The 14,318-nt window shown below is 39.1% G+C and overlaps 1 protein-coding gene across 2 annotated transcripts in view; it reads left to right on the top strand.

Moving 5' to 3' along the window:
* The window catches only part of DSCAM (DS cell adhesion molecule), a 390,627-nt gene that overhangs the window by 313,729 nt on the left and 62,580 nt on the right, over window positions 1-14,318 (top strand). For both annotated transcript variants that reach the window (XM_075172878.1, XM_075172887.1), the window contains exons 19-21: window positions 5,587-5,740; window positions 12,150-12,267; window positions 13,277-13,440. In XM_075172878.1, coding sequence (XP_075028979.1) covers window positions 5,587-5,740; window positions 12,150-12,267; window positions 13,277-13,440 — 436 coding nt within the window. The remainder of the gene's footprint in view (window positions 1-5,586; window positions 5,741-12,149; window positions 12,268-13,276; window positions 13,441-14,318) is intronic.

Below are 14,318 nucleotides of genomic sequence, written 5' to 3'. Positions count from 1 at the left end.
AGGAGCAACAAAGGCCTGTGGTAGAGCAGGGTAGACAATTCTATGATGGTGTTGTGCAAAAAGATGGAGATCTTTGTGTTTTGGCTTCGTAGAACTAAAAACTTACTTTAATTACTGATGAGACTCAGTGCTCATTGTAGGCCTTATCTGTACTGCTGATTAAACAAGAGCCAAGGAGCAGCACCTGGCCCCAAGACTATGTGACATTGAATGATGTCTGTCTACACTGCTTAGCACTAGCCCCTCTAAAGCAGATTTGTTTTGAAGAGAGCTATTTAGAGTAGTACAAAACTTAGCTAGAGAACAAGTTAAAAAGTGATGTGGATCATCGGGTGGGACACTTAACACACTCCCTGGCTCTCTCCCATTTAGCAGTGGAGATAAGTCCAGAGGATGCATGTTTATTGGAAGAAACCTAGCTAGGCAGACATGGTTTAACTGAGACAGCTCAGACTAGATATAAAACTGATTGCTGTTCTGTGGGAGGCTATGAAACCAGTAGTTCATTGTTGTGGGCAGGAGAGAGCAGCGTAGGCATCTCTCCTGAGTCCACTTTTGTTCAGTGGTTCCATTAGTGACCTGGATAATGAAATAGCAAGAATGCCTATTAAATTTGCAGGAGATATAAGGCTGGGAGGGATTGCAAGTACACTGGAGACAGAACTAGAATTCGGACAGATCTTGATGAACTGGGAAATTGGTCTGGAAAAAGTTAGATAAAATTTAGTATGGGTAAGTGCGAGAAAATGGGTACTGTGAATAACCAACTACAAAAGTACTGGGTAGAGAGCAATTGGCTAGATTCTTCAGAAGAGGATTTTGAGGCTATTGTGCATCCCAAGAGGAACATTAGCTATCTTTATAATCCTATTGTGAAAAACCAAATGCCATACCCTGGGATTGTTGAATACAGGTTTGGAAATTATTCCGGAAGGCTATAGACCAACGTTAGAGTCCGAAGGATAACAGCAGATATTATTAGAGAAACTGTTAGAGAAAATGTGATTTCTGGGCAGTGTTGAAAACATCAGAGTTATTAAGTTGTAAAAAGATAAGGGTACTGGTGGGGAAAGGAATAATAAAACTTCATGTATATTAAAGACCTGTGCAAAGATGAAGGTAATAATCTATTCTCCATGTTCCTAATGGACTGGAAAAGAAGCTATGGGCTTAAACTCCAGCAGGAAACTCAAGTTAGATTTCAAGAAAGCTTTCTAGTAGTAAGATTAGTTAAGCAATGGAATAGGTCTTGCAGCCTAGGGAATTGCAAAATCTCCATTTATTGTAAGTCTTCAAAATCAGGTTGGACAAACATCTGTGTGAAATTGTGCAGATATAGTTGAACCTGATTTAAAGAAGAAGGATAGACTTGGATGAACTTTCAAGGTCCTTCCAGCCCTGTTTTTAGATGATGCTCTGGCCATATTTTATACCTAAATTCATAGTGAAAACACACATGCCTCTTTAGGTAGTATATATATATATTTTTAATTTTCAAGGTGAGACAGCCCATATACAGGTAGACAACTTGTATAAGCTCTTACTTCACAATACACACCACAAACCTGGGATGTTTCTTGCTTTTCACTCTTGTCCTTAAAGTCTCCATATGGCTTTCTCAGTTCACCTCCAAGTTTCCTCTCAACTTGTAGAGAACGAGGAGATAGAGATCTTCAGTGCACCTATCTTACCTCAGAAGTTGTGTAGATGTAGTTATAGGCAATGTGCAGGCTTGCTTTGACTGAATAATCTTCCAGTCCACAGTAAATGCTACCTGTTACCCTACCTCCCTGCTTGAGAATCTCCCTGATTGCTTGGAAAACTGTTACAAATGTATTTTTCTTCTAAAGCGCCCTTCTGAATTTTTCCCATGCTGGGTTAAAAAACACAAAAAAAAAAAAAAGAAAAAAACAGCCAGAGGGTTCAGAGTTTATGCACATTACCTATATAATTGCTTTCTAAAGGAGTCAGAAATGCCAGGAGATGGCATACTGCTTCAAAGTGTACAAAGCAATGTACACCAATAGAGCTGAAATTGCATCAGAGGAAAATGATGCTCCCTGCAGTGGCTGTTCCTCAGCATCTCTTGCTGTTGCCTGGTTTGGGAAGTAGATTGACTGCACCCTGATAAAGGACTTTGATTTCATTTTATTCTTCACAGCCCTAGCTGGCTTTTTAGGGACTTGGCCCTGTCTGTGCTTCTTAGACAGTGAGTTACAGACAGAAGAATTAAGAAATTAACCCATCATCTATAAGCTGAATAAAAAAAGCAGTTAGAAAAAAAATCCCTTGAGCAAGCATGTTACTGCTTTTGGGATAAAACAGCAGTATATGTTTCATACTGGCACATGCAAAGACCAATATGTGACAAGATGACATTCCTTTAAAATATTTCTTATTTCAATTGTTTAATCTTCTCTTTGCTGACAAAGCTCCCTTCTTCTTGTGTAATGAAAGTCTCTGGCATGTTAGTCTAATTGAAATGACAGGCAAAAGTTAAAAGTAAAATCGATTCTTTGTCACTGGAACATCCCCAAGTGTTTAAAAGGGAATGTTAGCTGAGGAAACAGAAAGTGTATGTTAACCAGTTAGAAACCAAAATCTTTTGCTATAGCAGTTGGTTTTAAGAAAATAAGAATCATTAATTTAGTGCAGATACCTTTACCAGTTTCAATTAATAAATTAATTCCATGAATAATTGAATTTATATTTGGAATAATTACAGATGCAAATGTATGAATGATGCTGGTTCTCAGTGGGTGAAAGAAAGGAATTGAAGACAAGACATTTTAAAAGGCGTTAGAGAAGCTAATTCTGTGATTATTCCATCTTTGGAGTTCCAGGAAGAGAGAGCTTCTCTGTTTTGAGACAAATTTGCCTGCTCTTCTAGCTGGTCACATTGCAACCAGAGGAATTTCGGAGGGTTATTTTTTCAGTTTGTCTTTAACTTCAGTCCTCAGAGCAGGAGTGCTTAGTGCCAGTGCTACAGCTTCAAGGCTGAGGTTTTCCTTTTCTGCTTAGCTGCTCACCTTATCCCAAACACAAAATCTCAAACCAGATTTCTCTGAGCTGTGTTTAGCAATTGTATACAGTGTGTATGTCTCTCCGACTGTCCCAGTCTCTGTTATTGCAGAGGGGAGCAGAGCAGGGAGGCATTTCAAACAGGAGATCTGCAGTATATTCCAAAGGCAGCCATATGTCTCTTTCACAAACCATGGAAGTAATGGAAAAAACAGTATAAATTTAACCAGACTGATGCTTGCTGGAATGAAAGTTTAGCAATAAGGAAGTCTCTAATGGTTAGCTGTTCCTAAATGCTGTATCCATGTCCCATGTTAATAGGTGGTTTAGAAGTAGCTTGTGCTAGATAGCTGCAATAATGAGTGGAGCCTAAGTGCCAGAGATGGCCTAGCCTGTTTGACTTTCAAATTAACCCCAAGAAATGCTGCCTCATGAATATTAAAATTCAGCCTCCTGTGCCATGATCAATACATTAATTTTTATGTATGACCTCACAAAGATCCTGCCTGTGAAGCCACAGGCATTTGCCCAATATTTTTGTGTAAATGTCAAGACAGATGGTTCTCAAAACCTGCTGTAATATTTCACATAATAATAGAAGTATCTGCCTGCACTGACCTCTTCATATCAAAAGTGGAAACCCAGGCAAATGCTTGCTAAATGGGACAAACTGCCTTGGCATTTTGACAGGAGCAATGAGATTGGCTAGAAAGTACGGCAAGGTCCCTATCTGGGCTTGTGTTGAGCCTAGATAACTGTTAGCTGGAGCAAACCAGTCGCTCCAGAAAAGTTAGTCTCCATGGAGGAAACAGGATGTATTCCTGTAGAAGCAAACAGAAGCACACATTTGTATAAAAGCCAGGGAGTTAAGTATTTTAGTTAACAAGCACATTAACTTCAGATGTGTTCAGCGCAGACAACTATACCTGGGCTAGTTATATGGACACTTCTATAGTTGGTGGTGAAACATAGGTATGTCAAGGGCATGATTCATCCCACGGCAATGTATGTGTCTCAAATAGGCCGGAAGAACCTTGCCTTAGAAGTTACCTTTTCTTTGCACAGTCTCTGAAGGAAGTCAAGGTGACTGGCTTAGACACAGAAGTCTTCACTCTAGATTTCAAAAGTGAGATGAGATGAATTCCCCTCTTCCCCTGGCTATAGGAGATGCCAGCTCAAGAATAGAGAAATGCATTCAGTAGCTGAAACTGGCTACCAGTTCACACTGGAGAGGTGTTTAACGAGATCTCAGAAACACACCTTATTTATTTGGAATTCACTTTGAAGGACTATATAGTCCAATGCTTTCAGGTCAAACTGCCTTTTGAAATGCTAATCAGATGAAATTCGCCTTTATCACCAGCAGATATTTGTATATCAAAGAGAGTCCTTCCATACCTTCTGTCAGTCTGAATCAAGCTTAGATTACACTGATGCATTATTTTTAATGCTGATTCCTAGTAAAATCATCTTTTCTACATCATTAACGTTCTAATTATTTTTAGCCTAGTGTTAGTTAGCCATTACCACGCTCAGTATTGCAGAGGGAAGTGAGTCTTTATTATTCATTCTAATGGTTCATTACCCCTCTGTTTTTACGTACAAGAATCACAAAGCTCGTGTCAGAAGTAAAACTGGCTACGCTGCACATTGTAATTGTGTTCAGGGCTGATGAGTTTTCCCTTCTCCTCCACCAAGGAGCTGAGCTTCCTGAGGAGGATGTGCTGAGGTGCACAAAGCCCACGTCCCCCGGAGGAATCTATATATTCCTCCGCGCCTTCCCTCGCACAGGTCACTTCAAGCAGACTGCAGAACACCTCACCGATACGCAAGTACTGCTTAGCAGCTGGTTGCCTTCGCTGCAGCCCGTGGCCGAGGCACTTGAGTGACAGTGCAAGGATAGTCTGACCTGGCATTTCTTCCAGCCCTTGTCCTTCCCTGCTAATGCGGCTGAATAGCTGAAATGACCTTCTGCTGGGAATCTTTGAATGGAAGCAATTTTGTGATTGAACAAGACCAGACTCAGGGGAAGTTTGAACAGTCTGTTACAGAATACAGTTTTATTTTTTGATTCACTACATTACTGAAGGAATAAGCCACTAAACCCAGGGATAAGGAACACCAGCACAACTGTTCTAAGTGACCGAAAACATATCTCAAGTAGTAAATGCCAGATTTCACAGCAGATGCAGGACTGAATCTTCTGTTGGGAAAGTTTTGTGTAAAACAAAACAAATAGTTTATCAGAACTATTGATGGTAAAATTTTGTCAAATATGTTCACTTAAATTGCTTATCCAACCCCGTAAAAATAAACAGACACATTAAAGTCCTAATCTGGATAAAAACATTTTGTAAACAAAATATAGGCCCAAATTCACTGAATATAAATCGATTGCAACAGGTTATTGTGTCTGCTCTGTTTATTGCCATCTGCCATCTGTTTGGAGCAATTGATACTCATTCAAAGTACCCTGAAGTAACAGGCTTTGTAGCACTCAGCTTAGAAGACTGTCTCCAAATACTGTTTATTTTAGTCTGGAAACATTTGTCTCTCCCACCACAGGTAATCAGCGAGTTTGAAGCCTCTCCCGACTCATTTTCCTACAGAATCCCCAACCTGAGCCGGAATCGCCAGTACAGCGTCTGGGTGGTAGCAGTGACTGCTGCGGGAAGAGGCAACAGCAGCGAGATTATCACTGTGGAACCGCTAGCTAAAGGTATGGTGACAGTGCTTTTTAAAGCAATCCAGAATTTTACAATGCTAATTACTGTTATAATTGGCACGTGGCTTCTTCATGCCTCATTGCTTACTGAGAGTGGGATATGTCAGGACTAACTTCAGTTCTCTCCAAAAGTTAGGTGACAACTCTCAGCTAATTGCCTAAGCTTTTGCTGTAGTCAGCAGAGAGAGAATGGTGTGCTCCTCTAGGGGGTAATTCATTCCACCTACCTTAGAAGGAAATAAATTGCTTTTTGAAGCAATTTTTATCTTCTTTTGTTGGGTACAGAGGGTTTGCAGATGATCCCCCTGCCCTTCTGAATGTGCCTCTCTTTTTTCTTGCCATACAAGATAACTTCTTTATCATTCTCCTCCTTACTAATATCTCTTGTGTACTCCACAGGTGCTATCTTCTGTATAAAATGGCCTGATTAACATATCTAAACTCTGAACAATTGTTCTCAACTTGCATTAGCTTTGAAGTTTGCTGCTTCTATTTCAGATATGAAGAAGGGATAATGTGCCTCAAATCCTACATATTTTTTACCAGCTGTACTAGTTGTTCTATTAAAAGATATGAATTCTGCCTTAGCTGTACTGTGAGACATGATGCTTTCAACACTATAAAACTTTAGCTTGGAAACAGAGACCTAACATTTTAGACAGCAAGGTGAGAAGAGTTCCATCAGTACTCAATCTCTACACGGGGTCTTCAGGCTGATTTTTTTTTTTTCCACTCACATTGGTAACATCACAGAATGTGGCAATGTGAACAGTGTATTGCACAGGTCCCTAGAGTTGCAAAGGTAGATGCATTTAATTGACTTTACAGTTTTACAAGCCTGCTAATTCTTCAGTCAGGTGGCTAATGACGTAGTTAAATAAAGTGTCTAGGGCTTTATGGTGTTAGATACTTTCTAATAAAGTTTTGCAGAACTTCAGCCAAATGCCACCAACATGAAAGCACTTTCTGCATGGAAGAGCATATACCATCACCACAGGGAAGCTTGCTATTCCTACCTAGGTGGTAGGTAACCAGTTTGATGATGGCAGATTAACTATCAATCAGAGCTATTCTCATGGATGTCAGTGATGCTGTTCGGAGGGTACTATTTCAACACATGACATAGCTTCCTAATACATAGAAGTTGCAAACAGCGTTCCTCAGGCTTGTGATGGGAACTTGCATGTCTTTCCTTTATCCCTTCTCTAGGCTAAAGTTTTTATCATATGAGATGGATATTTTTCAACATTACTGTGAGAAACCTGTCGTAACTAATATATTACTACTGTAGATCACAATGGGAGATTTAACAGTGTAAATGTGGGGAGTGTGTAGCAAGGTAAAGAGGCCTAAATTGGAGTAAGCAGGGAAATGCTTGCTCCCCATACCATTGCTTACAGTTTTTTTCTGTCACGTGAGAAGAGTCACCTTTATTTTCTGCTTCTTTCTGCTATTTTTTGTACAGTCTTTCAGAACTTTTCTCTTAGTAGCTACACAGTGGTACAGGAGTGACCTGAAGGATGGCTGAAAGACTTTGAAAAGTCTGAAGGATCTGAAAAATCTGGAGCTTTTCCATTGTTGAATTTCTTGTAGGATAACTGCATACCGCATTTTAAACATCGGTGAGACCAAAGTTGATATCTTAAAAGGATGAGAAGTGTAAGGGATATCTGTAAAGGAAGACCATGAAAAACACCTCAGGGAAACAGGGCAAAGGTTTCAGTGTGGTCCTCCTTTTAGGCCAGCTGTTACCTGTGGGTAATGAATGTGTGGTGATGAAAAAACAAAAAGGAAACAAATTAAAACATAAACATTGGTGCTTGAATAAGAGCAAAAACAATTAGACAACAACATGGTGCAATACTAATAGACTGAGGATGTAGGCAAACCCAGGACTGTGCAGGGACCCCTGCACATAACACACTAGAAGTTCTTTTTCTCCATCTCCTATGCATTTAAAAAACTGGGAATTGTTCAGGCAAGATGAATGCAGAACAATGCAGAGTTTGCAGGTACCAAGATGCATAACCTCTAGTTATGAGGAAAGGTAGTATGCGATTGCTCTCGGTTTGCCAAAAATAAAGAAGTTACAAACCGACCCACATGTACCTAAACTAAACGAGCTTATCAGAAACTGGAATTAATTCTGCTCCTCCAAAGCTTATTTAATATGATCCATGATGCCAAATAAGTGAACTTAAAAATAGCTTGTTTGAAAACACAAGGGGACTTTAAGGAAAAATAATTAATTATTAATAATAATTAACTTCAATATAGACAAGTCAGTGTGAACAAGATTTTATTTTGAAGGACAGTAGACTGCATCCAGTCAATGTCAGAGCTAGTAGTAATACTCCAACATGAAGTCTGCATTAGATGATGCTCAGGACAAGCCTCTCTTACATGCACTTGGGACTGAAAAAGTGATGAATAATCCATTTGTGGAGGTTGTGATAGACATTAGGAATACTGATAGGTAGCAATTTTATGAACTTTGGATGTAGCCAGGTTAAAAATTATTGTATCATGTACCAGATTTCCTGTATGATTGCATCACTGGGCCTTTTAGAGAGCTGGGCGAAAGTGGTGATCAGTGATTAGGGTAGGGGACACACACATGAAGAAGGATGGGCAAAGTTAATAGCCTTGACGACCTTTCTACTCCCCCTACATCTGAAGCAAGTAACACATCACAGGGTTAGAAGCAGTTATAACCTGATTTTGCCACAAGTCCCCAGTGCAAGAATATCCTATGGGCTGTTATTGTGAAGTTGTTTGCTTCTTTTTTTTCTCCACTTATTTCACAGTAACTGTCCAAGTAATGATACCATCATGACAGCTAATGAGAGTTAATTTTGAATTGAATTATGTCAACTTAAATATAACCCCTTTAATAACACCTTTGAGAACAATAAGAATATCTAGATAGGGCTTTGATGTGAAATGGATAGTCCAATTTAAATGAAAGCTTAATTCAAGTTAACATTTCTTTCTTTAGTGTCTCCATGTCTCAGAACAGATTGTTATTCTCTGTAATTAACTGACAAAAATAATCAAAAAAAACCCAACAAACAGAAAATAATTACAGCGATGAAAGTTCAGTCTCCACGTAAGCAGACCATGCTCCCCCCCCCCAAATTATGCTTCATTGCTGACTTGAAAGTTGTGGGTTTAGTCAATCAAATATCTCTAAAAGACAGAAAACCTTGCATGCACCTTGTTTCTCTTATTTCCTAACTATGACTGATGGAGAGCAGCATTTGCCAGCAACATGACTATAACAGATCTAGACCCATGGCAATCCAATCCTCTGGTGAAAACTCTCTGACTTTAATAGAGTTCCCCTGTTCTTGTAAACTCCCTGAGCATTAATGTGAACAGATTTGCCTCCTAGTCTATGTTGCTTTGTGTGTCTAATGTTTTTAAACAACATGTGGGGCTACACACACCCCACTGGTCTGTTTCTTTAATGGTTCATCATACTGGAATACACAGGATATTCTTCTGTGAGAAAGTAAATGAAAGAAACTCCTGACCCAGGCTCTTGTATTTGGATTAAGCTAAGCTGCAGTGAACTGTCATAGCTCTTGTTCAGTTTCCCTGTACTGTTTGCCTTTAAAATTCTGTTGTGTCCTGTACAGAAAAAAAAAGAAAAGTGTGTTATGGCCTCTTGCAAAGAATTTCTGCCAGTTTCTTATTCTGTGACAGTAAGTGTAGGTAATAGAATTCATAATTTAAACAAACAAACACGCAGAAAACTGCATTAGCACAAGAGAGTGCACTATTCTGTGAAGGCACCCCTTTGTCTTCAATTAATGATTGGGTAATTTGCAAAAAATAGGAACAGACATAGTCCTAATCCATGCCATCTAATGTAAGGCTGGTGGGTAGTCGGTGAGCATTTGGGTAGCTTTGATAACAGAGGTAAGCCCTGCAGCTGAATTGCCTACATGCTGCATAAAGCTCCCTTGGCTCAAAAGGGAGAGGTCTGTGAGATTCAAGGTATTTTAACCTCATGAATGCCTGTTAGCATTTCAAACATATTGTTCTCAGATTAATTTCCCTGGGCATTTATTTTGTTTCTAGTTTTCTTTTGTTTGTGTACCTGCTAGCAGTTTCAGAACATTATTAGAAGTTACGCCATAAAGAAAATTGGAGTTAAGAATTTTCATGCTGTTTTACCGTCTCTTTTAAAAGCACTCAGTACGTGAACGGAATAAGATAATGCATAGAAAGCTGCTGGTACTTTCACAAAAATAGTGTGGTATGCTTTTGTAATGTTTTGGTTTATGCTTCTGTGAAGTTTGTGTTACTTCTGCACATCACCATAAAATGGGACACATAGGATATTGAAAACTAGGAGCTAGAACATAAATGTTCTCTGGAGATCTGGATCCAACCTATGACCTAAGGAAGGATTCACTGTTGAAATAACTATTAAAAATAAAGGGGTGTCACAAAAAGTTTGGTAGCAGTGCTGCTGCGTCTTGCTGAAGGCTTCAGCAGGGTTCCTGCACTACACATGCTTGGTCCTAAAGTAACTGGCAGCAGTTAGAAATAGCTGGATATTTCGAGAAACAATGGAGAGGTGGAAAGCCAGGGAGAAAAGGAATAATAGCTCATTTTAAATGAGTTTTCAGGCTTCATGTTATAGAGGGAATTTTGCATGGAACAGGAATCCACATTTCTAACCACTGTTGCTCAGAATGCACTGCAGCTACTAGGAATAGTCCAGATGCTTACAGATGTGTTTTGTAGATAGTCACAGCTGACAGCATCTCCTGCTGCTTTTTAAAGATGGCATGAGTACCATTAGGCAATTCCTGCAACAAAAAACTGGCACCGCTGAAGACAAATGAGCCTTCTAACACTAACTTCAGTGGAGTCAGCATTTCACACCATGTCTCTGGGTAGACAGAGAGACGGAGCATTCTTCTGTTTCAGTTAGCTTGGTTAACTAGTCCATGGCTTGTGGCAGTACAGGCACGTGTAAATCTTTTCTAGAAGATATGGCCTTAGGGGTCCCACAGTGGAAAACAAGGCTGTATCGTTAGAGTTACTGACCAGTGTCTTTGCATCATGCTGGAGTACCACCTCCTCAGGGCAGACCGCGCCGCAGCCCCCTCCTGCCGGGGCTAACCATTAGAGCTGCCAGAAGGAGGGAGCCAGGGGTCTTCAGCTGCTGTTTAGCCAGGACAGGACATGTCGATGCTTGGCTGTTAGGAAAGTAGTGTCATCCCATTACCGAACCTTGACTTTGTTAGTTACCCTAAATCTTTAAAACTTCTTATGTTTTCAGTTAAAATTTTGACCACAGAAGAATCTCTCAAGAAGCTTAGTCTTCCATAACACTTGAAGAGAACATGTGCAACACCGTCCAAACTGATCGTATAATCTATGAAATTTTTTTTTATTAATATCTCAAGTTCCAGTGCAGCCTACTCATATGTAATTTCCCTTAACTCTTCAAGGCCTATTCTTTTATGCATGATTTTTAAAAAATATATATTATTTGTAAAGCATAAAAAACCCATTGAGATTAAATGTCCCAGTTATATTTGATGCTGGCTCTCATTTTCATGTTTTTCTAATTGGTACAAAATGGATTATTAAGTATAAGTCCTCATCAGTGTGCATGACTGAAGTAGCTCAGGATTAAAAATACAGTATTTAGTGTATCTGTATTCAGTATGTGCCTTTGAAATGTATGTTTAGAGGCCAACAAGAAGCCTATTTCTATCAAGGGTCATTCTTGAGTAATAACATACAATGAAACTCTAATACAACCATAGCATTCCTGTATATTATACACTGAAACTACAGCTGTGATATATTTCATTGATATATTTTGTTGATATATTGATATGAGAGCTGACACAAATTAAACTGACTTGAGGATTTGTTCATATTTGTGGACTTCAGATAGTTTCTTTGCAATGTACTCACGCATTCATACATGAAGGTTTATTTTGCTTAATACCATAGCTGTTGTAACAGTCATGTATCAATAATTTAGCTTTTGTAAGATACCTGTCTACTGCGGACACTTCCTGCTGGAAGTTTGAAAAGAAACATCTCTTGGGCATTACTTTCATCCATAATTTCTACTATTAAATATATAAAAGTCAGTAAAGATGATTTTGCTCTTTTTCTCCACAGGGACTCTTCCAGTCCTCTGTCTCATCTCTATTCTAGTTACTTGTCTTCCAGATACTAAAACTCTAATACTCGTGCTTGACTAAATAGTTGATATTATGAGTCAAAAGAAATTAGTTTCCTAAAAGTACAGCTTGAAAGAGATTGGCTTGGTTTTCCACGTTTAACTCTGGATGTCTGCATTTCCCTTCCAAGGACTGTATGAATGAACACCTCATTTCAGTCTTTCTTGCTGTCTCTTGCTCAGCTCCTGCCAGGATTTTGACATTCAGTGGCACGGTGACAACTCCCTGGATGAAGGACATTGTCCTCCCTTGCAAAGCCGTTGGAGACCCAGCTCCGACAGTCAAATGGATGAAGGATAGGTAACCAGCAACTAAATGTATAGCTCAAATAAAACCAATTTGCTTAAAATTCTGAGGGTTGTGATGTGGGTGATCCTGAATGACTGTGTCAGGAAGAAGAAGGACCATTTGCAGGGACTGCACACAGTCACAGTAGATGAGGAGTTCAGAAATTCCTTGAACTAAAACTAATTGGCTGTGGTGATTAGAAGGTATCAAAAGGAGCAAAAGTTATGAAGAAGAGGTAAAGGTAAACATTCAAAATGTAAAACCTAGGAGTCTTTTCTGGTTTAACTTTTTTGCATAGATGGTAGATGCCCCATCCGTGGAAACATTCAAGGTCAGGTTGGACAGGGCTCTGAGCAACCTGATTTAGTTGAAGATGTCCCTGCCCACGGCAGGGGGGTTGGACTAGATGACCTTTAAAGGTCCCTTGCAACCCAAACTATTCTATGATTCCATTCTATGATTCTATCTGAGCTAACTTCACAAGGCACACAAAATAGTTTTAGTCTGAGGATGCAAAATGTCTGGTGCATTGAATCGTGCTGTGGAGTGCTGTATACACATCCTGCACCTATCTTGTTTTCCATTGTTCTGTTTTGATCTTTAGTTTCACAGTTTGACAGTCACTTGGACAATAATTTTCATCCAAGCATTGTGTAAGCAGTGATACTGCAATGCTATGAAACCATCCTGTGCATTGATAAAATAGCTATTATTTTATAAGGATGGACTTCGTAGCTGGGAACTGCCTTTTACTCGTATTTTGTCACTTTTATGAAATTGCAGATAGTTAAGGAAGGAGAGAGTTCCCATTTTCACTCAAACTGGGGCCAGGTTATGTGTATTCTTTAAGCAAATGGCAGGTGTTTCCCAACAGACAATATTCCTTCGCTGTCTTTATTAAAGAAGACACACCCGCTTTTTCTTTCTTTCCATTCGTAGTTGGTTCAAAAAAAAAAATCCAATCCTGAGTAATTTTGATTGTAACTTCTTTAATGTATGCACTTTGTTTCCTGTGAGGTAGTAACGGGACACCCAGTCTAGTGATGATTGATGGGCGAAGAAGCATCTTTAGCAATGGCAGCTTTGTTATCCGTACTGTGAAAGCAGAAGACTCCGGATACTACAGCTGCGTGGCCAGTAATAACTGGGGATCAGATGAAATAATTTTGAATTTGCAGGTACAAGGTAAGACTATTGGATATGTCTCGTAATTGTTATCACAGCTATTAACTGCTATGTGCTGATAATACATAGGTATGTCTGTTTGCAGGTATATGTAATAAAATATTAGTATTAATGTGTATTAACACACATTTCATTCTTCCAAATGAATAAATAAAATATTATGCAGGTCATTCTGACTCAGCCATCAGCATTTTATGATATAGTAAATGTTTTGCTTTTGGTGGAGTGTTTCACACACTTGGAGTTAACGCTGTATGTAAGCTTTTGTAGGGTTGACAACTAAGTGCATTCAGTTATTTTCTAGTTCTTCACACAGCAAATACCAACTTGTGCCTTCTCCTCACAAATATTACATGTATCATTTAAATTTTGCAAAATTCAGAAAGAGCTGAAGGCTTTTACTTTAGCTTTTGAAAAGCTATTAACAGAAATTTGCCTCTGTACTGACACCTTGGACAAAAACTTCATTATGCAAGAGCAGAATTTTACTGATGGTGAATATGAGGAAGCATTTAAAATGTAGCATCAGTACAACTTCAACTAGCAGGTATCACCAGCTATTTTTTGTATGCATGTTGAAATATATATAATGAGTTCATTATGGTATTGATATGTGTAAAAAAAAAGACAATATAGGACTACACATTAACAGTAATGTGGAACAGAGCATGTGTATTCACATACCAAGAATTCACTTCCCAGGAGATTTCCTTGCTCACTTACACTAAAGCAGATCCTAAGAGTGCTTCAATTGGCTGCAAATTGTTGTACCAGAGGGAAGCAAATAACCGAGTTGGGAATATGGGCCATGCTGTGGCCAGTCACTCTCCTGTCCCTCGATATGCAACCTAAATTTCTAGTGCAAACATAAGAGAACA

The sequence above is a fragment of the Calonectris borealis genome, chromosome 1 (assembly GCF_964195595.1).
Source record: "Calonectris borealis chromosome 1, bCalBor7.hap1.2, whole genome shotgun sequence".
Lineage (NCBI taxonomy): Eukaryota > Metazoa > Chordata > Aves > Procellariiformes > Procellariidae > Calonectris > Calonectris borealis.
Note: the sequence above shows the minus strand (reverse complement) of the source record. Positions and strands in the feature narration are given on the sequence as shown.